Genomic DNA, 24956 nt, shown 5'->3' with positions numbered 1-24956 from the left:
TAATTTAATTTATTTGAGATTTAATGCCAGTTAAATTATGTACAATTTCCACAAGCAGCAAAAGAATACGAGTGGCTAAATAAGATAACCGTAAGTTAATGACACCACTTAATTTAGGCAAAGCAATAAGCGGCTGTCTGAGTACTGCTTAATGTCTACTAAAAGGCTCCACCAAGGTAAGCAGCAAAGATTCAGCCAAATGTACTGTTTAAATTTTAATCGCCCTCTTATCATTTGATAAACATCTCACAGCCACAGGGCAGCCTTTAATTTCTGTTTGTTGTCAGTTGGAACCTGAGCTGTGGAAATGTGAGTATAGGGGAATGTGTACAGTTGTGGCACTAGCTAGCCATACCAGAAAAATATTAGATTTAATGGCATGTAGGGAGAGAAAAGCAATGAATAAATAACAGGTTATACAGTGGTGAAATTCAAATCAGTGGCAGATTGAATTTGAAGACAGAATGGCAATGTCAGAATGGATAGGCTGAGAGAAGGCTGCAATTTTCCCCACCCTGCTACAGTCTGCAGCGTGCTAATTCATGTTTCATGCTCTGCAAATGCAGGCCAAACGGCCATTTTTATTCCCCAACCCTGGGCTGTCAGGGATTTCTTTTTCTTTTTTTCTTTTTTTTTCAACATCTCCCCCGAAAGGGATATTTCAAAGCCTGTATCCTCTTTAAAAACATTATCTGCAATTTTGTCAGGGCTTCCAGACTATACACACGAGGCTTGATGGCCCTTTGGTGTGCCATTTCTGAGACCCGTTGTCCTAAGTGGCTGGAAGCCTCTTTTTACAACCAGCACGTCTCGATGGCGTCTTCAAAGCGCCACGGCCACGGTTCACTATGTGTGTGGGTAAAAAAAAAGGCCACTGTAAATGCTGTCCTAATGACTCTCAGCAGGGTTACCCTTCATTCTTTTTCATAAAGGGATGGGGAATAAAATGTCTGTGGCATTATATGGAGCCCATGTGAATTCTGTTGGGATTCAACAAAGACCCTCTTCCTCCTCCTCTTGACAAATGGTACCTAATGGTATACATTAGTGTATTATGTATCTGCCAGAGATTCTTAGATTTTTTTAGTACACAAACAGATACATAATAGTGTACAAATACTGTTTGCACACAGATAATTATTTAGTTTGTAGAGAAAAGTGTATTTAATAGTGTAGCTACATTTAGACCTGGTATCATTGCAAAGTGTGCAGTGGCGACAAAGCCTGGTCTAGGGTTGTAGGAAATCATCAGTTAAGTAGGTTACATAAGTTAAACAGCCCTGAAGGTAGAAATGCATGTGAAGGTCATGTGAAAAAACACAAACACACACACACACACACACACACACACACACACAAAGAACAGAAAAGATGCAACATGGAAATATTAGCCATGTGTAAAATAATGTTTTATATCTATTAGGGATATAATGTATCTGTATCTGTGAAGTGGGCTCTATACGTAAAATCTCAGTAAGGTGGTGTTTACATCAGGCTACTGAGCAAACCACTGACAATAGACCAAAAAAAAAAAAGAAGAATGTATTCCTATTTATATCGTATCTGTTTAGAACAAATGATCTGTTTTTTTCTGAATAATGTATTTGTATGCAGTTACATCCCTAACATCTATAAATAAAGTGAATATTTAAGACATGATCATGGTTCATATATCTGATTTTCTACAAAGACTAGTCTTGTGGATCGCCCATGAAAGGGAGTGTTTAAAAGGACATTCTCATTTTGTTTGTCCTGTGTTAGATCACTCAGCTAGAGTTAGCATCTGTGCTATAAACCGAACCACAAAGTCTCCTCATATCATAAACTAATGCTATTAAATCAGATGGTCTTTCAAATTCTACAAACAGCATATACTATGTGAAAGAGGAGGTTGTGTTGAGACAGGTCTTTATTGAGCTGTTTTCCTTGCCTGTGAGTAGCTCCCAGAGTAGCTCCTAGGCCCACCTGCAGATCGTAAGTTACTGAGGTTTAGAGGTTATTCTTCTGTAGAGTAATAGATGGTTTGTTAGGGCCATTAAGCACCGGTGCTGTCTCTGGGTTGAGAGAGTAGAGTGAAATTGTTAAAGGGAGGGTCAGTGCTGGTGGGACAGGTAGATAGATGAATAGGCAATGGAATGGAGGGCAAGAGACACAGACAGAGAGTGATGGCAAACCAAGAGTAACAGCATACAATGTATGGACGGATAACCATATAAACTGCATTTAGTGAACTCCAGGATGAATCATCTGTGAAGACTGAGTAAGAGCTAAAAAAAGTACTTCCTCTATGCAGTGTTTTCTGGTTGACTTTAATGAAACAGTAATGTGGTATAGCAAAAATCTAACTGATGTATATAGATGGGATGTGAACCTGATTTGACCTTCCCACTGTAAGACAATGACACTTCAGTAGCTCTTTTGTGGGAAGGAATAGCTCAATTTACCGCTAGCAAACATGGGATAGTGGCATACTAATCCGAAAGTCATCTGTCTGTGATAGACGTCAATTAAGGCACTTATGTGCCTAATGATCAGGAATAAAAAACTAATTGGTCTATCTGGAGGTAGGATCTCATCTCTACCAGTCTGTTGTGGCAGCGATGCACTTAGCGGGGATGGATCAGGCTTAAAGCCCAAGGTCACACACAATTTCCGTTGATCCATTGATCTGAACATCTTCTGTTCTATGATTTTCTTCTTTGAACACACAGTGGTAGACACAGCCAATCCTTTACATAGCATAGACTATTGTGTTTTTATTCTCAGGACAGTATTCATTTTATTGGCGTAAAGTGGCCTTAAAAGTATGTTTGATTGACATAATCTTTGGCTTTTGGATTAGAGACTAAGAATTACTTTACAGATGACCTTTCCATACTTGGCAGTGGTCATATGATTATCTACCAGAGAGAGTTAAGTAAAAAGCTGTATTAAAAAATATATAAAATTTTGTATACAAAAATTGCATTCTGACTGATCACCTTTATCCTATGATGAAATATTTCTGTCCTGATGGGAGTGGTCTCTTCCAGGATGTCAGTGTTCCTACCCAAAGGGCACAAGGCATCACCAAATGGTTTGACTGCATGATGATCATGTAAATCATATGCTATATACTTCACAGTCACCTGATCTTAACCCAGTCGAACACTAATGGGAAATTTTGGACCGACATGTTAGACAGTGCTCTCCAGCACCATCATTATAACATGACACTGAGGGAATATGTTTTAGAAGAATGGTGGCCATCCCCCCAGTACAGTTACAGAGACAGGCAGAATCTATGCCAAGGAGCATTGAAGCTGTTCTGGCATCTCATGGTGGACTAACTCCATACCAAGACATTTTATGTTGTTATTATTGTTGTTGTTGTCACCTTTTTATTGTTTTCCTTTAATTTGTCACCCTTCTGTATCTGCACAAACCATAGCTGATTATTAGGCATTAATTATTAACATGGCCTTATGTCTAAAGTATATAAGTAATGTTAATAGATAATAGATAATTATATATAATAATAGATAATAATAGATACTTTATGTACCCTCTATATTGTTCCTAAATACCTTTAAATAAAATTTTATTTATTTGTTATTATTATTTATAATAAAGCTTCCATGGCAAGGATCCATTCACGCTATTGGCTCTCGTATACAGCATGGCTATCATTCTGTCTACAGAAATAAAAAGCATTTCTCGCAATGCCAAATGTATTCATAGGTCAGGATTAAAAGAGCAGGTACTGTAATTCACATTAAAACATTTTGCCTGCAAATTCGCACTAGCTAATAATGTCTCTTAATCCCGGATATCTGAATAATCTAGATTACGCAAATCCAGTTGATTTACCAAAAATGTTGACAGTCTGCAAAACTGCTACATTTTTCTCCTGGTTTCAGTTTCAAGGGAGTTTAATAAGAAAACAACAACAACAACAAAGATTTATTTGTTTGACAGTCTGCATTTGTGCATAGCCTGTTTGACAGTCGTGAGTGTTGCTTTCTCTTTATAAGATGCCATATAGAGGTAAAATGGAGGGCAGAGTGTGGTATAAAGGGCTTCCTCTTTAGCAGCCCACTACCATGTTTCTGGACAGGGATCCCAAGGGGGGCGACTTACCCACAGCTTGGGGTTAATTGCACCACTGGAGGGAAATGCCGTCTCTGATTTGGTGAATGGTTGAGAAGGCGGTTTGTGACATGCCACGTCGTGCGCTGTGGAGAAAGAAACGGAGACAGGAGGAGAAGCAGCCTGCTGAGAGCATCGGCTGCTTTATAAGGGAGCCAGACAGACAATAAGAGACTCTCCTTTTGGGGGATTTTCACAAATATCCACTTTGATTTACAGAGCAGTTGTGAAATGTTGAAAAAAGGAGAAGAAAAGGCAATTATTACACACAAATGTTTTCCTGCCATTTTGCAATGTATTGAACTTGAACTGAAGGACTGCAACTGCTATTAGCACCCAGTAATAATGCTGATGATAAAGTGATGATATCATGCAAGTGTCTAATATTCCTGTCACATATTTAGCTTGTTTAATTAAAGGAGAATAGCCTGCCTTGGGCAAAGGGGAAACTGAGAGGCATAATAACTTGGAATGACAAAGATGTGCTTGGTGGGGCAGTGGGTAGCGTCGCAGCCTCACAGCTCCAGGGATCTGGCTCGATAATGAGCTCAGGTTACTGTCTGTGTGGAGAATCTGTGCATGTTTATGCATCCATGTGGGTGTCTTCCGGGTTCTCCGGTGTCCTCCCAGCTCTCAGAAACATGGAGGATTGTCTACTATAGTGTTGTACGCAGGGTGTGTTCCTGCCTTGTGTGCAGTAATCATGGGATGTGAAAGCTGTGTGATAAAGTTCTAATATTTTCATTAAGCAAAGCTACCATGTATTGCATCGAATAGAAACTTTTCAGACTGTCACACTTCAGCTCTTCAGAAACTTCTTGTACTTTCTGCTGATGAGGATATTGAACTGAAGTAGAAAGTAGTGGTCTGTTTTAAGGACGACTGATGATATAACTTTCTTGATATAACTCACTGACCCCTTGAACTTGTAGAGGGTGGCTTCACTTACCTCGGCATGCCCACCAGGGTGACAACGGTGCATCTGTCATGGTTAAATTTCCCCCTCGGCAGTCCGGGCAGTAATTAATTTCCATGTTTAACCGTGAGGCAAAATGGTGGTGTCCTGGGACGTGGCGCATGACACCAACCTGCATCCTGGATTCTGCGGATTAGGATAATTAGCCCCCGGAAGAGTGTGTAGACAGATGGAGAGAGGAGATGATCGTGTCCATACCCATCTCTCTGTGCTCTCTCTCTCTTAGCAGATTTCTAAATACAAGCTGTTTCCACAATAACTAGAAGACTCATCAGGGTCGTTCTGTAGTCATGCATATTGGGCTTTGCATGAGTTTTCAGTTCATGGACATTGTTTCTGGCTCAAAACGCTGTAAAGGATTCATAAGACTGTTCATATATATGATGTACTAAGCCCTTCTGTTTGCAAGTCTCTAAATTTATGGGTGCATTTTGTCTCTAGTATGATTGTGAGTGAGAATTTTTTTTGAGATGGTCGGTCAGAGCGAGCTCTGTGACAGCAGCACTGCTCAGCCTCCAGACTCTCTCAGGCTCTTAATGAAAAAGAGAGTGGACTTGTTGCGAGCCGCTGATGCAGAAAACATTAACTCAGCTCAGCCACAGAGGCACAAGTGAGTGCCTTAAACTGAACTTGGGCCACGGAGAAGACAGCTCGGCTCACTAACTCTGGCTTTTCTGGTTTTGTCGATCGTGATATTGGTTGTATCACAGACAGCAAAGACAAGTCACATGCTGAAATTAAATGTGGACATTTTTCATCACCACTGTTTTTTAAGGAAGCCTCCTGATACAATATATATATATATATATATATATATATATATATATATATATATATATATATATATATATATTTTTTTTTTTCATGTACAGCTTTAACCTGTTTTTTTGTTTTGATACCTTACATTAGAATAAGACTGCTGTTAAAGAATGTCAGCTTTAATTCAAAGTTATTTATAAATATTGGGTTAACTACATATTAATAACTTTAATAACATTTTATACAGTCTCTCCTGTTTAGGCACTTTATGCAGTTGGGCACGGCTGCAGTGTTTTCTTGGCCAGCAAAAAATTTGCTATCATTATGGAAATCATTATCAAATTACTTCTAGACTACACTGTTTGCATTATGCCACTGTAATTGATTTGTTGCTCATTTATTAAGCTTGATATTTGGTAGAAAAGACTCACATTCATGAAAGTATTCTTAGGTTAGGTAGCTAAAATAAACAAGGAAGTACTTTATTCTCATGATACCATATGTGTATACAGCTGCGATCTGTCATCCATTCCCATCTCCTGCTTCTTGACATATCTGCTTTAAAACCCCCAAGCTACTTTGATGTACTGGTGTGGTGGGGATTAAAACATGACAGACAAACAATAAGCACCAAGCATGGATATGTTTCATCAGTTGTTTTTTTGTGTTGAGCGATTACTCTCAGAAGGGGGCAAATATGGATCTAAAGGTGGCTGTCTTTACATTACAAGCCTGACACTTTTCACCTGCTTGACAGGAGTGCCCATTGTCTCATGAGCCCTTGAAGCCTGTCGCTCTGACAGATGGTGAGTTTCCATTCGTTTAGTTTCTCCCTCTCCTCAGCAGAAAAGCCAGGAGAACAGATTGACTGGTGAATGCAGTCCTGAGCGCACATGCTTGCCATGCTGTCCGCCATAAGATTCCAGCAATGGGGGCGTGCTTTTTGTTCACTGAATTGATTTCTTATTGTTTTACTTTTCTACATGTACTAATCTTATTTTTCATTAGAGACTGAGGTAATAGGTTCCTTATTCTGGACGTATGTGAGCTCTGACGAGGCTGTCCTTAAAGGATACCCTGATAAGACTGATGATTATTTCAGCTGTGTATGAAAAACTGTTAGTTCTGTATCATTAAGAGCTGATGCACATCCACTGGGCTGAATTTAGTCAAACTGAAACCTAATTGTCATTCTCTGAAAAGGGTTAGAGATGGATATTTATATTAGACTCCCTGTTAATGAATCACCTTTCAAACCCAGTCATATTTCAGCATAATTAGGACTAAATTTGTTGAAAGGTGACACATTGCTGATGCAAACTCTTGCCTGTTTTTCCTCTGAAAATGAGTCTTACACACAAAAAAATCATGCATAAGGGAAACTATGTATTTGATTATTTATGTCAAGTATTTACTATAATTAGGTGTGGGCAAAGGGAAAAGCTAATTTACCTGAAATCATTTAATTGTGTATGAAATTGTCAAACTTGTGAAGAAGAGTCTTAGGCACCCTAATTTTTAGTACAACCTTTGTTATAGATTTTTATTTTATGACTTCTATACATTATTGAGTCAGTACAAAAACATTTTAGATTTCTATCATTAGCTTTCCAGCATGTTACATAAGAGACCACTTTTCAGACAAAAAACATAATGAAGGCTGTTGGGTTTTGCTGCAAAAATAAGAAACAAGTGTGACAGTCAAAGTCTCCAGAAGAACTGTGGCTGCTTCTCCAAGATGCTCAGTAACACTTACAGCAAATTTCCTTATAAAACTGCACACATTGTACCTGAGACTTCTAATTTTTTTTTTTTTTAAGCAGAGGGTCGTCACACCAAATATTGACTTTGTTTCATTTATTATTGTTTACTGCTCTTTACAGTATTGTTTTAATGTAGAAACATTTAGATTCATTATTTTTTGAGGCATCTTTGCTCTACAGCATTTCTTTGCACAGTCGTAAGACTCTACAGTACTGTAGAGTATATATATATATATATATATATATATATATATATATATACATAATATAAATACTGCCTAGACTAAAACTTCTCAGAGACATGAGAGATTTTTTTCATATGCATAGATAGGCACACACTCTAAAAGCTTTTTTCACAGGATCAAAGCAATTCGAGTGTTGCGATCAGCAGGAAAATGCTATCATAACAACTTCTCTGGAAAGCAAATAATTATGTGTCAAATTGCCTGGTAAGCTATCACCTAATTCTTCTTGTCAAAAAGAATGAGGATTAATTTGTAGGGAAATATTAAGAGATGAATTATTGAACAGCTTGGTGCACATGCCGAATGGGTTTCAGGATTGATGGAGTGGACTTAAAGTGCACTCTTACTACACAAAGTGATTTTTTTTTTTTAAGATGAACATGACACTTATCTGGATCATGTCTCATGTCACCTGCACGTTGGACCCAGTTATGACTGGATCATCTTTCTCCCTGTTAATTAAAGTAGCTCTACAGACACTCTACAGAACTGTGTAAAAGGGTGCATGTCACAAGTGAATACGATTAATCGTTGTGACTCAGTCAGACACACTAGAGCAGAGAACACACACTTGCTCAAGTCTCTTGGCACATTTAATGGCACCTATTTTGACAATAGAGAGTGAGTTAAAGAGAGGGGTGGTACAGAGATGGGATGGGAGGTGTTGGTTTGTGAGGAGGCGGAGGAGGAGTGCAGAAAAAGCGGCCGCTTGGTGCCGGCAGCAGAGAGGAACAAAGAGCGCAGAGAAAAGTGTTCTGCATGCTGCTTACAATCCCATTCACCTGGAAAATTGTAAGTGTCTAAATAGCACATAATTTCAGTTGTGTGGTTCTCCCTAATCTTCAGTGATTCACACATAGATTTTTCCATGCTTTTGTGTAGTTTATCCCATTTCCCCTGTATATTTCAACCTGTGCAGACATAATCTTCATAAAGCTATTAAAGAGCTATGATTGCTATAACCCAAAGACAGGGTTTCTAATATTGAATAATGAACTTCGTACCACTTTAAACTTTTGCATCCTTTTCAACGAGTGAAATATCAAAGCTGCTCTACAGACGGGCATTTTCATCTCCCATGTCTCTCATCTTTGGCCAGCGCCTTCACACGTTAGTATAATCCATGGAGCACCCTTGAGTTTGGCCATGTGGATACAGTTTGATATACAGGCCTGCCAAACACTATTCATTTAACTGTGTCAGAACAGCAGGGAGAACCGTTAGGGCTTGGAGTCCTGCTGATGGAGGCCAGGGCATGTCCACATCAAACACAGCAAACCTCTACTGAATGTCTAGAGTAAGTAAAGAAAAAAGAGTTAATCATTCCCACAGTGAGGGAAAGGAGGACAGTTTAAACTATCATATTTCAGCCTTTTAATTTATCAAATTACCATAATTTATTCAAATAAGGAAGTAAAGGAAGAGTTATTTGTTTTGCACAATGGTGATTTAAAATGTCATAATACCATAATAATTAAATTTGTTACATTTATTGCTAATTCTATATATTGCCATTCAATTCTGAAAATAATAATAATAATAATAATAATAATAATAATAATTCATAAGAGACCATGCTGTGATTAAAGTTCAGGCAAGTGTTTTTTTTTGTTTTTGTTTTTTTTTTACTATCTAGAAAGAAAGCATTTGGCTAAGGAAAGTATTGTCACCAAATATTAGCACACACTGATATTTGTCAGCTGTGCATGGCTGCCAGCAGTGTAATTTCACTGGGGGGTTTAATAGTATGCCATCAGAAATCCTGCAGCAGGGCAGCTTCCAGTGGTAATGAACTTGTCAGCTCTGTAGCATTCTGGGTCTCATGTTGCTGTTATTATTCAATTCAGGATTGTGCTCGCTTTCTATTCCCCACATTGATTCCTCAAATGCCACTAGGCCTCTTGTTTCACACAATGCATATTTTCTGCTTAGTCCCACTAGACCTGAGCTACTGTATTGCCCCTTGTTTTAAACAAATTTTGCTCAGTGTTAGTAGGTCCATTGTGGATTTCTTCAAATGTTAAAATACTAGATAAATGTGTATGGACTTCAGCATTCCTCTGAAAAAAAAAAGATGATTTTTTTTTTTACATTTTTCAGATCAGTAAAGCACTTGCTGTTTAGCATTTATGTACAAAACATCTAGAAAGAACACCTGCATGTAAGTAGTGATTAGACTAGACTGAACAGAATGATTGACAGGTATAGTACTAAACATCTGTGTTGCTCTTAGTGTGTCTGTATGTACATGTATGTGTATATGGTCTAGTCACAGTGTTAGTATGTTGAGGCTGTCGTATGCAGGAACGTGGCTTTAAAATGCCGATTATGATGGATGTTTTCCCCACACTGTAACTGGGGCTTTGAAATGAATTATTACATAGTCATAGCGAAGTGTGCGTGTAATTAGTATATAAGTAGTGAGCAGTTCTTTGGCAGCATTAACAGCTTACTAATGCTTTATTTAGTGTTCCCATATGATAACCTATTATTGTATTTCCAATAATAGCCACTGTTGCTGGAACTATATGAGAATTTTTACTGCGAATTATGAACAGTATTGTTTGGGTTTGTCACGTTCATATAAATTATCAGAATATTGAAATCTATCAAAATATCCTGATTAGGGTTTATTTTTCAATAGTTACTCATCAATAACTATTCTATTTAGCATATTTCTAGAGATTATAGTTATTGAAGAGAAGCAGGTAACGCCTAAAAAATTTGAATAGGCATGAATATGAGAACACTAAATAAAGCACTAAAAAGCTATTAGAGTTTGCAGGTAAGTGTTGTATTCACTACTTCTACCATACAAAACAATACAAAAACATGTACAAGTGAATTGGCTATGCGAAATTGCTACTAGGTGTGAATGAGCACATGAATATGTGTGTGTGCATGTTGCCCTGTGATCCAGGGTGAATTCTCCCACCTTGCACCCAGTAACAGTGGTGGATCCTGATCAGGATAATGCAGTGATCCTGCCTGTAGAGACTATTAGCTATGTAGCATTGAATCTGCAAAATGAGCATGCTATAGCATACTTCTTGAAAAATGAACCTGCAAAACGAGCATGCTATAGCATACTTCTTGAAATGAAGTCTTCGCATGAATGAAGATAATAATGTAAATAATAAAGTCAACAGATTTAAATAAAAGCACATTCAGACTTACAGATTACAATACAATTGCTGATCCTAATTTGATTTTTTCTGTTGTAGTTTTGATAAGAGTGGTTAATACGTTTATTGTCTTCCAGCCTCACCGGGCTCATTGATGCTGGCAGAGACGACAGTCTGACTTTGCCTGCTATGAAGCTTTTAAGTTACTATGAAGAACATTCATAATATTCTCTGCATTTGAAATCAATAATCAAATAGCTGTTGATGATAGAAAAATAATGCCTTTGTGGCTTCTGAGAATCATGCATGCAAAGCCATATTTTCTGTAATGTAAACGAAATGTGTTCTTTAATAGGTAGCTAAAATAATAGGCTTGTGAAGACCCAATGTTACACTACTAACAAAGCGTTGCTGCTTGTTAGGTGTGAGGCAGAGCAGCTGTCAGTGAGGAAGCCCACTGCATGTTGGAGATCAGGCAGAACAGAGCGAACATTCTGTACTGTGCAACTAGCGTGACTGCTACTTGGGAAAATGCAGTAGAAATCGATGTGGAGTATGTTGGCTGCTCACATGCAAGGCAATCATCTAATAGGAAAGAAGATAAAGGCTCATAACACATTAACCTATAATTATACGAAGATTTTATTATCCATCACTCCATTGTTTACCTGATTACTGATATATTCAAGAGTAGCCTTTATTTAAACTTTTATGTGTTACAGATGCACAGTTGAAGGAGAAGGGTTATTACAGAGCAGTGCTACTAAGGGCCTAAGCGAAAGACATTAGGCAAAGACTTTTTCACATCCATTCAAAAGAATCACTACTGATTCTGATTCTGATACTCTTAACATCTTAACATGAATCTTCAGTTTATATTATTTCTGTATTCAGTATTTTGTTCTCCACTAGTCACCAGTATTTTTGAAAAACTCTCCTGACGTTGAGAAAAGAGCCTATTTTCTGAACGATGTAATGTATACTAAGGCAGTCACAGACTGATAAATGTCTGCATACTTACTACTCACGACATTTTACACAAAAGTACACACTTTCAAGGGATCACTTTCCAAAAGTTATCTGGATTGCATTAAAACCTCAAAATAGCCAAAGAAATTGATAGACCTCAGGATTTTAATGAAGCCCAGAAGCAAAATCCAATTTGATAAAGTTTGATAAACCCCTGATAGTTAATGATCCAGGATAATTAACAGTACAGGCATCAGCCCTAAATTATTTTCACTGTTTATAATTTTTAGTGGGGGATTTATTGACTGAATGTTTTTATGTAATACAATCAAATTGCACAGGTTCTTTAAAAATAGATGTGCTTGCATGTAATTTGTTGGATAAAACAAAAAGGCTTGAAAAAAGGATGGAAAAAAACTCTCACTAAAAACTCTTCCTAAACTGGATTAACTGTCTTCTTAGCTTCCACCCTAAACAGTGAAAGTAGTGAATTATATTTACAGGACAGTGAATAAGTCAATGATTTAAACATGGAATTGTGGGATTTTGACCCAGGATACTGATATCTTTAGCAATATCATATTAACATCATAAAATACTGAATTGGTCTTTCTTGTATCGTAGATTTATTTCTTATCTCTGTGCATTGTTTTTATTATGTGAGGAACTAGACCACCTGAAGTTATAATGCACTTGTTTGACTTGAACTGAGCAAGTAATGAAATGTGTCCTTGAACAATTGTCACTTCTTCCTGCCCGAATTCCTGTGTAGACACTCAAGGTACATTAACTCACGTCAATTCAGTGACAGAATTCCTCCTGTGTTCATTTAAATTTGTAAGAACTCGTGTCAGTGCAATCAATACATTGCAGCCAGTTCTATGGGCACTAATTGGCTTTGAAAAGATGCATGCAACATGTTCAGGAACAATGGATGAGTCATGATAAAACAAAGGCATTTATTATAAACCCACACCTCTAAAGACAGTGTTTGAAATGGGACTGCAATGTTACAGAAGCTCTCATGGCACTCAAGAAATGACTAGCCTGCCGTGTGAGGTACAGATTTTCTGACACAAATACTTAGAGCAGAGGTTTAATTATAGCTCTTCTATAAACGTTTTATATCTCTCTTCCATTTAGTTATTTTTCTGTAGTGCTGCGAAATGCATTTACATGATATGTATAAAAATGATGTCCAATGCATTGCATTGATTGAAGACTACAACGTGTATCATATTATTTTTATCACCTTACAATTCAACAATGCTTCTATATAAGGCAGAAATGAGTAGGAAGAAAGAGATAAAAATGAATTCTAAACATGTAAAAGCAATTCTCATTGATTTCTCTTCAGATTAGAGTAAATGACAAAATGTCATAATCTTTACAGTCACTTTGAATGGTGTATGTTGATTATATATGCAATATTAATACCATTAAAATGTTGGGTTATCCATATATTCTTAAAGGGCACAGTGAACCAAAAAAGGTATCAGTTCATTTAAAGTTAAGACCTGAATGTTATATGACCACTAAAATTCAAGTTATTCAGAGGTGGACCCAATGTCACACACTCATTATTGGGTTTTTTCCAGGGGATGTTAAAACGACCGGAGAAAAGTCCACTCAATTTCCATTTTAGTAGCTCCTGTCCTAGAAATTAGCCAGGGGTGTCCCAAAAGATATGCCCTGACCCTCCCCCTGCATTAGGTTTGCATGGGAACAGCCTCTTTAGTCAAAAGTGGGGCAATTTTATATTTAGTCTTGTCCGCTTGCACCTTGAAAATGGGGTAATCTAATCTCCAGCCGGGTGGACAGAAGTTCAGCACTTCAATATGGGCTTCTGAAGTCCTGGGCACTCAGTACTCACTGATTACTGAACTCATGGTAGGGTTTTGACTCTAGATGATGAGCTTAATAAGGTGTGTTGGGAGTAGGGAAACCTTGAACCTGTACAGGCCAGTGCCTCCCTATGACTATTCTAGTGTATGTTTTCTGATCTATTTTGAAAGAGAAAGAAGCAATTTAGTTTGTTTTTCAAACCTATATTTTCCAGCAAATGACAGCAATAAAACTTTCCACACTTTTGCTCTGTAAAAACAGGTCTTAAGGAACTAACTGAGTAAAGTGTTCTCTTTTCAGCAGAATGAAGGCATCTTTAGAGGTGCTGCTAAGATGATGGTCAAAACAGCCAGCTAATCAAGTGCAGTCCATAAACAATGTCAAAACCTTCTCTAACAAAATTGGAAATACTATTCACTTGCTAAACTCAGTTTAGATATTAATTGCTTCCTAAAGTGTAAAATCAATGTCAATTACACCACCCTTAGTACTGCCAGTGTGTAGTGGTTATCTTACCCTGTGATCTGGGTTTTGGAGATCCATTTTCTTCATGGGAGTATTTGACCCTCAGGATACATCCGGCCTGCTGTTTTTGGCTCAAGAATTAAAAGGTCTCTTAGTGTCGCCTTAATGAAAATGATGCCCCAAAGCCGCAGAGAGAGGCGTGCGCACACACACACACAAACACACACACACACACACACACAGATGTCTGTTTTTAGAACTCCCTACTGTTTCTCTCTTGCAGATTAAAATAGGATTGTGTGTCTCAGATGCTTTTGTCGATACACAGATGGATCAGATGATGAATTGTTTGAATAGGGGAAAGCAGAAAAGGCTGAGGCGACAAATTCCTAAAATTAACAGCACACACTGAGTGCATTTTCCCTTTCACGTTTAGCCACTTTATTCCTTGTTCATTCATAGCCCTAATTTTGTGAACAGTTTGTATGTCTTTGATTTTTAGAGGAAAATGTCCTGGTGCATGTGTGTGTGTGGGGTGTGTATGCGTGGGTGTGGGTGTGTGTGTGTGTGTGGAGTAGTGTGTGGAGAAAGAATAATGGGGTAAAGTGTGCCAGCTGGGCTGTTAATGGAGCTCAGTCTTCATACTGGAGCAAACTGGTGAGTCTAGAAACTCAGAGTGTGTGTGGGGCAAAACATGGTGCCCGAGGGAATGCAGCTTTCACTGAGCATAACATGGAAAATAACCTTTACATCATCAGTGAAGCTCTGTTTGAATGAACCTAATTTCAAGTTACTGTTTATTGTTTGTCAGTTATTTCAGGAGCTGCTGGAGTGCAGTTTAGAGTTTCTCATTTTCATTATAGCCGTAGACACCATGCTGGGTTTTTGTGGTAAATCTAGTTTAATGAAATGCAGCCACAAAATGAAACCAACTTGGATATATGGTTATGAATTGAAGATAGTGTATTTTTTCTTCTTTCACATGGTTCTAAATTACTGCTGCTGTGATCATAACACATGAAACATCATTGCATTACAACTAAGGCCAGCTTTATGTTAAAAACTTTTCAGACATATCACTTGACATTTGCTGTTAGTGGTACAGTAGATAACAGAATCATGTCTATGAAATGCCTTGCAATGGGTGACATTAGGTCCATGGCCAGCGACAGCACTCGCAGCTGCTGCTAATGAAAAAGCCTGGCTCCTCTCCTGCTGAGCTCTTGCTTCTTTGTCTCGCCATGTATAATGATGCCAAGCATTTGATTCTATTCCCGTATGCTGTGTGCTTTGTGTGTGCTGTGTGTGTATGTGTCTCTGTGTGTATCTGTGTACATGTGTGTGCCTCATTGGCAAAATTTACCCGATACACACTGGTTAGGACGTTCTGGCACTAAAGCGCTTCACCTTCATGATAACAGTTAATGATACACTAGCCAGTGTTGAATAGATTGTGCGTTGTGTTCTCTGAAAGACGTAAACCTCACATATTTTAGAGTGTGATAGGCATGTTTTGAATCCACCCCGCTGGCTTCTCTGCCAATGTTTTACTCAGTTCTCGTGTTGATGTGGTTCTCAATGTCACTCATATTGATGAATTTGTGTTTTTGTCTCCAGTGTGATGTGAATCTTTTCATGATTTGTGTTTCTGTGCTTGTGTTCGCAAAAACATGTAAATGAGCTACACATGTGCAGGTCTGGTGTGGTGAGAGAATTAGGACTGGACTAGAACAGCAAAAGGGCTCAGTGTGATGCAGGGCTCAAATAGCAGCTCTGCTCTGTCACATTATCCACTGCGAATGTTTCCGAATAATAATATGATCATAAACCAAGCTAAGCTGGAGAGAGGGAAAGAGAGTGAGTGAACGAGGACAGAAGAGTGAAAGCTGCGATAAATTGCTTGAGTAGAGCCATTTGAGCATAAAATTAGATTTTACAAATATGTTGTTACCTGGCAGTTATTTGACAGTGGGGATATTAGTACATTCTGGCCTCTATGAGTATTACTAATCATATCAAATAAAAAAGGAATGTGAGCATATTGCAGGTTGTATTGATATTGATATGATGATGATGATGATATGATATGATGATAATGTCAGATGTATATCTGATATCTGATATGTGAAATGGGAAAATGGGGAATAATTTAATTACAGTGTGTTTACTCATTACACATTCCCAACACTAGAATTATTGACTGATGTCATATATTGTATATGGTAATATGTAATGCTGTGTAACACTAAAACTACTTGCTATTAAAAAAAACTCAAGTTCAGGAATGACTTTAATAAATACTTCAATAAATACTGCCGATAGCAAAAGAGGCTCTGCGTATCAAACCTGACTAAGCATTAAAATTAAAATGTGATTAAAAAAAAACTAAATGATTCATAAGAGAAAAGATGGAGCATTTATCAAATTTCTTTTACTCAAATCTTAATTTAAAATCGAGGATGTCAGTCTGTTTGTGTAACAGTAAAAAAAAGACGAACAAATCCCAAAGGCAGTGTTTCTGACATTCATTAAATCACAGCTTTTGAGTGTCACATGACCAGGGCATCACTTGTACTCACTTATTACTCTCTGCACACTAGTCTTGGCAAATCTTTTTCAGTGATTTGATATATATGCTAAATGTAAATAACAGCATATTTTATGTGTTCATAAATGTGTGTATAAAAGGAACAGCAACAGTGATTGAATTGCATTCCTTGGCAGTTTAGCACAGAGGAATACCACACTGCATCTTCAGTTTTCCTTTGAGGCTATGGAAATGGAATAAACCCTGTGTTCAGTGTGATTGGTCAGTGTTGTGCACAATGTGAGTAGTTTGCTGTAATTGTTTAGTACTAGCCATTGTTGGCTCAATTCTCCTCAGCCATTGTGCAGCAAAGTTCCTTTGTGCTTCCGAGGAGCAGTGGAGCTATTCACAGGCAGCCTGGGAACCCTACCAGAGAAGCACATGAATACAAAAGAACTCACTCAAATTGCTCAGTTTGCTAGCATACATTCATCCAGAAACATAATGATATTGTCTTGTTGTGCAGACCCAGGCACAGCTCATAACTGCTTGGATGGAGGAATGAACAAGCTTGAACAAGGAACATATGGACACAAAATAGAGTGGGTTAGAGAAAGCAAAAGAGCAGAAAACTGTATGGCTTTGTGTAGGTCAGCATGTCTAAATGTAGCTTGTGTGTTTAAATGAAATGATCTTTATGAGAAGTTACAAGTAAAACAGAATCCATGTTGATGCTGGTTCTGATTGAAGTCTGACAGTAGTCTATTATTAATATTTCATGATAGTTGAAGTCAGGTTGCGTTACATTTCTCTAGATCTGTGCAGCCCACATTGTCGCCTATTAAGGTCGAGGATAGTGATATTTTCAGTTACACAGTTGATGGAGCCTATATCAAAACATTCTTTATTATGTTTGCTTTGTTTGACAGTAGAACATGAAATGTATTTTTTTCTTTCATGAAATATATACTGGTCACATAATAACCAACTGATTAAGGACATGCATATTACAACTAGTTAACTAGACAATAACCAGAACACCATATGATAAATATTGTAAACTTAAATCTAGACTCTCAGGGCTTTTGCTACTGAACATAATATAGTAAAGCTTGCTTTTTGAGCCAGTGCATTCTTCCATTGCCCCTGGTTCATTCTATAAAAAAAATTGTCCTTCCATAAATCATATTTATGTTATTCCAACTGCAGGTTTGTCAGTTTTACCCCTTAAGGTTTAGGATGAGACTCACAACCATCCTCAAAATATATTTTCCATCGAAATAAATAACCTGTTGACACTAAACTAAACCTTTATCTTTACCATTGGCTACAAGTCCTCAGGAACCTTCAGTTACTATGTAATATTCTTGGTTTGCAAATGAAACCCTTGGTGACTATGATCATCTGTAATGTATTATTTAGCTCAACCTTGTGAGGTATTATTTAGCTCAACCTTGTAGAATGGCACCTTGTGACTGTACCATTTTGGGTATGTTTAATTTCAGTGGAATATCTGTAACTCATTCATTCAGATTTTAAATAAGCTCACTAAGGGCCATATTATGAAAAGCGGCAGCTGTAATGAGCACATGTTTTCTGCTCAGGCTATGGCCCAAGAGATTAATTAAGCCCTTTTGTAGTTCTGCCTAGGAATAAGAAACAAGTTAATCACAAACAAAATTGACTAATGTTAAGGAGGAGAGAAATCTCACATCAAACATTTACAGCTCAATTTACTTTTGCCCTTTTATTGTTACCATTAAGTAACTGAAGCAGTAACACTAACATTTCTACTAACACTGGCAAATTCAGCCTTGGCAAAAATTTTTCTTTCAGTCCAGTGTACTTATTCCATTTTTGACGGAAATATCCTTGCCCATTAAGTCTTTGCATTATGATGGGTTTTTCTGAAAATGGCAATGCAAATTATTCCATGATTTCTTTGTCCTCCCAAGGAGCTGGTACCCCACATGTTTATTAAATTTGTTAAAGTGCTTCAGAGCAATGCACATTTTATCCTCTTAACAGTCAAATTAGTATATACTCCAGCAATTACTTAATGTACTCTAATGAGATTTCCCTGCAAAAACGGCAGGATTCATTTATTTTAATGCGCCAAGCACAGAGCTTATGCATCGCCTCCCTCCGGAGTGCAAGTGGGGCTGGAGTCATAAATAGTGGAGTGTGCATTGCTCTGTAGCTGCTGCTCCAAGCTCTGAAGTGGAGGACTGGGATCCTGTAGCAACTGATGCTCCGGGAAGAACACAGCACTTCAGGGAGCTGATGACCCCTGCTGTGGTACAAGAAGCTGAAACTCAAATTAAATGCTTTTGGGGTGATGGATTTGGTTTTGTGTGGTTTAAAGTGGTTTATGTCATTGCTAATCTGTGTTCTTTCGAAAGGCTATAGAGTAAAATACTTGTAGTAAGAATGAAACAAAAACATTCTTGTTACAAAAGAATAATATTCAGTTATCAAATCCCGGGGGGCGGTGACGCTGGCTTAGTGTAGCACTGTTGCCTTGCACCTCCAGGGTTGGGGGCTTCGAATCCCGCCATGCCTAGTTTGCATGTTCTCCTTGTGCTTCAGGGGTTTCCTCCACCAGTCCAAAGACATGCATTGTAGGCCGATTGGCATTTCCAAATTTCCAAATGTGAGTGTGTGTGCAGCTGTACCCTGCGATGGGTTGGGACCCTGGGATAGTTTCCAGGCCCCTCCGCAACCCTGTGTAGGATAATTGGTACAGGGAATGGAAGGCTTGACCAATCAGAGAGGCCGCTGGATTTCAGAATTGATGGTTATAACAAATTTACTTGGAGATGCTGAAATGTATCTAACAGTATTAAACCTCAAAGACTGTGTATAATTTTCCACACTTTAGATGTCACAATCCTATGGACTCTATTCCATAAGGTGGTCTTAGTCAATCAACATTGTTTTCACTTCCAGCAATGCTATTTATTTGAGGAATAACACATGACTGACACTTACAATAAATAATACATGCTGGTGCGTATTGCATTAGTGTGATATGGACCAATGCAAGTGATATTGTTTTTGTACAATAGCATGGTCCAAAGGGTGGTATTCTGCTTATTCTACACTGATTTGCCAACAGTTACTTTTTTAATATATTACTGAACAACACTTGCATACGTTTTGTTGTGGAATAGTTACGTTTTGTTGTGGAATATCTGTAAGACTAATTAGTTTCTGTTATCACTCATGTTATAGCAGTTATAATAAACAGTCATTTGCTTCCCCAGCCTGTCTTTTCTTTCTCTCTTGAAGTTAATAAGACAAAAAAAGTAGCTGGTCCTCTCTCCTGAAGACTCTTCTGTGTCAGGAAACTCACAGACCATTGCAAAGTGCTGACAGCTGAATCTCCTTCCAAAATGTTACATAAACCTCTCCCAACAGAAAAGCTCTCCAGATCAAGGATTTTACAGTTTTCTTTGTTAAACAACACATAATTTAATCATTTTATTATTAGGCTTAGATTATTTGTGCTGTCCACTATACGAGCCCCTGTGAATGAGCTGCTGCTATAAGAATGAGAGCTCATTAGGCATATATTAGAACTAGGGAATTAATTTAAACATATCATATGCTGCTATAGAAAATGAATGCGTACCTTCTGATTTGAGAATTTGACCATGTTGTGGTGTAGTTACTTTTACGCCATTTAATGAATTGCTAGTTTCCCAGTAGATTGTGAAGTAAAGTGGCTGAAAAATGTTTGCATAGGTCCCTAAAGATCTAACGTTCCACATAATAATCCATTTTATTACAGACCTACTGGCCTGAAAATGGCTTGGAACCTTTGATGGGACTATTTGCTTTTTTTCCCCCTGTCTTGTCTGCCCTCATCTCCATTATGGCCCTGAACTTTAAAAGCCTGAGCTGAAACTCACAACCAGGACTCTGAATGCAGACAGGCTCCATCTATTTGCTGAGTAAATCTAATGTGGTGCCTTATGGCACAAAAAACAGTTTACTCGCTACACTGCAGCCAGAGATTTGGATCTAGAAGTTCGGATAGAGGGATGAAACATAATTTTGACTGGTTGCTCTGTGTTAACATAGTCTTGTCTTTTGGTTTACAGGAGGGATTTTTGAACAAACGGATGGTCCAGTCTCACTTGTCAGTGCAGAGGAACTGGCCTTTAAATTTGCTGTCAATAACATCAATAGAAACAGGACATTGTTGCCAAACACAACATTAACATATGACATCCAGCGGATTAATATCTATGATAGCTTTGAGGCCTCAAGGAAAGGTGAGTCAATTTAATCAGATGAAGCTAATAAGATCATACCATTGAAATAATTGCAAAACTAGATAATGAAAATTGCAATAAGTGATTAGTAATTTGTGTGTAGGTGACCATGAGCTAATTCCTTTTCAGTGATTCTTGACGTTTTCCTTCCAAACTGATCTTCAATGATTAAATGTCTATTATTGTATAGTCAAACCATTTCTTTTCAAGAACTGAAAAATCGGACATTTTGAGTTATCATAAAATCCAGCTTTAAAAAACATTACATTAGAAATGATATTCACACATAAAGTACTTAATCTTTCTGAAAGTGCTAACCTGAGCTCTACCCTTGCCAGCTTGTGACCAGCTGTCTTTAGGTGTTGTGGCCATATTTGGGCCATCTCATAGCTCCTCGTCAAATGCGGTACAATCCATCTGCAATGCACTGGAGGTTCCACATATCCAGGTGAGGTGGAAACATCACCCCATGGACAACAGAGACACATTTTATGCCAACTTGTACCCGGACTACTCCTCCCTCAGCTACGCCATCCTGGATCTGGTACAGTTCCTCAAGTGGAAAACAGCCACTGTGGTGTATGATGACAGCACTGGTGAGATATAATACCTCCTTGGTTTTACGCACATAAACACACACACACACACACACAATATGCTAACAAATGCCACTCTACATTTGCGGTTTATTGTGTAAAATACAATCCTCTTCTGTTTCAAGAGAAATCTGGGATCAGTGGGACTAGCTTGTTGTTAAATGATAAAGAAGTTTGGTTTTGCATACTGTGTACAGGTTTGATTCGACTCCAGGAGTTGATCATGGCCCCTTCCAGGTACAATATAAGGCTGAAGATCCGACAACTCCCTCTGGACACTACTGACACCCGCCCCCTGCTGAAGGAGATGAAGAGGAGCCGAGAGTTCCGGATCATCTTCGACTGTAGCCATGTCATGGCTGCACAGATTCTTAAACAAGTCAGTTTCAATGCTGTTTTTTGAGTATGGAAAAGGACCTAAACCAATTTATTGTCTATACGCACTATACAATGATATTTAAACATAAAACTGGAGTGTGGGATTTATTTAAAGGGTGTCTGCAGAGGAGATATAATACATACTTAGCTGGTTTTTGTAGGTGAAGTCTTTTTAAGCTGATACTTATTGAGTAAATACTGTACCATCTTGGCTGTTGACCTATGGTTTCCTGGAGCCAAAGAGGATATTGGATAACTCATTTTTCATATCATAGTTATATAAGATAGGTAAGAAGCTTAATAGTGCAACAGTTTTATAAGCTTCTTATTTCCCCAAAGTTTTAGACTCTTTTTACTCAAATCATTCTCCCCTTACTTTGATGAGTTTAAACTACCTACAGTTGTTTTCTAGGTCAAAACAAAGGCCTCATTATTTCATATTAGAACTCATGAGCAAGTGGTTTCTATAACCCTGATTCTTCTGGTCACCTGTCTGCAGCCTGCCTTTCTGTGTAAGCTTCACCTGAACTTCTGTCACTACATGCATTTCCCTTCAGGCCATAAGGAAATGGGAAATGTGACAGGGCAGGAAGTGTGTCGAAGCTGTCTGCAGGCCAAATCCCATATGGCTTTAAAAAGCAGAGCGATATGTGTATGTGGAGGGAGGGGAGACATGGTGGCTGAAGGAATTAGAATGGACTCATACTGCACGAGTAACTATTACAGGAGCAGGTAAAATCAGATGGACCAGATGGCTCATGACTTCCATACAGTCTCTGTATGCCATTATTTCAAGGTGGTGTGGTAGGTACAATGTTCACTCTGTGAAGTCTTTATTTTGGCTTGATGAGGAGAGCAAGACATACCTGAAAATTTTTCTCTTAGTGGTTGACTAAACCTTGGGTTTGCTTCACAACAGATGGTTTAATTAAAGAGGAAATATTGCCACCCTGGGAAATACAGGAACTTCAGTGGAGATTGAGTGAGTGAAGGAGTAGGGAGTGCATGTGGAAGATGAATAAAATGATCACTCTCTTTGAGCAAGGGCCAAAATTGCAGGTGGAAGAGTGCTTGTATGACATTTGCTCTCCTGATCCATTGAACAGACTAACGGGGACAAGACTTTAGTCAAGTTGAATTTGTCATCTGTCTGTACCTTTGACCTTTGGAGTGAGTGTGGTATCAGACACGAGTCAGTATGGGTGTAGAGTCCAATGGTTTACATCTGTGCTGCAGTTGTGAAAGAAAACATTTGGTTTTCTTTTGCTTTTCTTGAGTTGGTTGTTCATATTGATTGTAAATTGAGGTGCTGACTTTTTCATTGTCTTGAATTTGTCTCTCTCTCTCTCCCTCATTTCCACCTCCCTGTGTACCTTTTTCCCCGTGCACTACCTACTCCAGGCCCAGATGATGGGAATGATGACAGAGTACTACCACTACATCTTCACTACTTTGGTAATGTCCCACACTTGTTCATGCAGTTTGAATCTCATTTATTTTCATCCTGATTTTTTTTTTTTTTTGATGAATAGCTTTTAACTGCCAATAGGCACTGGAGATGCTCCATAATATCAAATTTGTTTGAGAAATCCACAGAGTAATGGTGTCTCCAGTATCCCTGTGTAAATAACCACCCAGCTTAAGTCAACAAAACTCTTTGAAAAGCTGCTATGAAGGTGACAGATAGTCAATTGATTGTGTAAGCTGAGAGTTTAATGGAGGTAGAAATACATAAGCTATTAACACAGCATTGGAGTGCCCTTTGAATTAAAACCATCCCAAATGTTTACAGGGATACTCTGACTCAAGTCTTTAAATGCCAGCTCTGCCTCTCCTGTGCAATTCTGAGTGCCCTTTTAATGCTTCTGATGTATCAAACTGCAAAGCAGGGACACTGGGACCAAAAGCTTATTGTACCCTGTTTAAGGATTATTGTGCAACACAGAGTGAATACAAATCATTTCGACATTTATACGCCGATATTTGAGCTACTGTACTGTTTCCAGAAAAGGAAACAGGTAAAATTTTAAGGCAAGGAGAAATTCAGTAGTCTATATCTTGATTCTCGGAGTTTGTTGTATACTTAAAGGAATGGGTGTTACACTAACTGATTTTTAACCAGCCACAATTGTGTAAATCGTCCACTTATAACATTTGGTTTTCATATTCTGCAGGAAAAATGCACATGCATTAAGTGTTTGATAGTGTTTGAAGTGTTTGCCTGTGCATTAGGTGATATAAAACACTTACTGAGCTACACATTACATGGGGGAGTGATAATAATGGTTTGCCAACCTCTTAAAAGGATGAGTTTAAGCATTAAACATGTAAGTCAATTAAGCATAATTGACTTACTTGTTCTATGATTTACTACTTAATTGTTCTTAATTTGTAAACCTTTTCCCCTATTTATTTCTGGGACCTCATATTTAAATGGTAGCAATCTTGTTTAATCAACTCCAAAAATTGGGCACATTTATGGACTTTGATTAAGAAAAAAGGGTAATAGCAAATGTTCATACCGTATCAGTCCAGTCATATTTAATTATCTAGATATTTTCACTCTGTGTTTATCTTTCTTGGATGAGAGTATTGAATAAATCTTCATCTCTCAATGACCAATATGTTTTGTATACAGTATATTAATTATTAGCTGGGATGTGACATTTAAAATGATTGACACAGAATCCCAACTGAAAAACATTTTTCTTATGAATTTAAACATTTAGAACAAAAGTACAGAAAGCTCATTCAGTAGCAGAATGCTACATTATTGCTGTACTTACGGATTGTTCAATTTTGTTCCACTTGTTGGATTTTGTAAGCAAATATTATATTACCAAAACAAAACTAGCATCAAATATGACCACAAGCATGTGCTTATTGATGGCTGAAATCAT

The 24956-nt window shown here is 37.9% G+C and overlaps 1 protein-coding gene across 1 annotated transcript in view; it reads left to right on the top strand.

Moving 5' to 3' along the window:
* Positions 1-24956, top strand: part of grik3 (glutamate ionotropic receptor kainate type subunit 3) — a 90560-nt gene that overhangs the window by 22075 nt on the left and 43529 nt on the right. Inside the window, exons 2-5 of the mRNA XM_026926514.3 lie at positions 20909-21082; positions 21421-21678; positions 21876-22057; positions 23458-23511. Of these exons, the coding sequence (XP_026782315.1) occupies positions 20909-21082; positions 21421-21678; positions 21876-22057; positions 23458-23511 (668 nt within the window). The remainder of the gene's footprint in view (positions 1-20908; positions 21083-21420; positions 21679-21875; positions 22058-23457; positions 23512-24956) is intronic.

Source organism: Pangasianodon hypophthalmus, chromosome 1, assembly GCF_027358585.1.
Source record: "Pangasianodon hypophthalmus isolate fPanHyp1 chromosome 1, fPanHyp1.pri, whole genome shotgun sequence".
NCBI lineage: Eukaryota > Metazoa > Chordata > Actinopteri > Siluriformes > Pangasiidae > Pangasianodon > Pangasianodon hypophthalmus.
The sequence above is the reverse complement of the archived record's forward strand: the minus strand, read 5'-3'. Positions and strand labels throughout refer to the sequence as shown.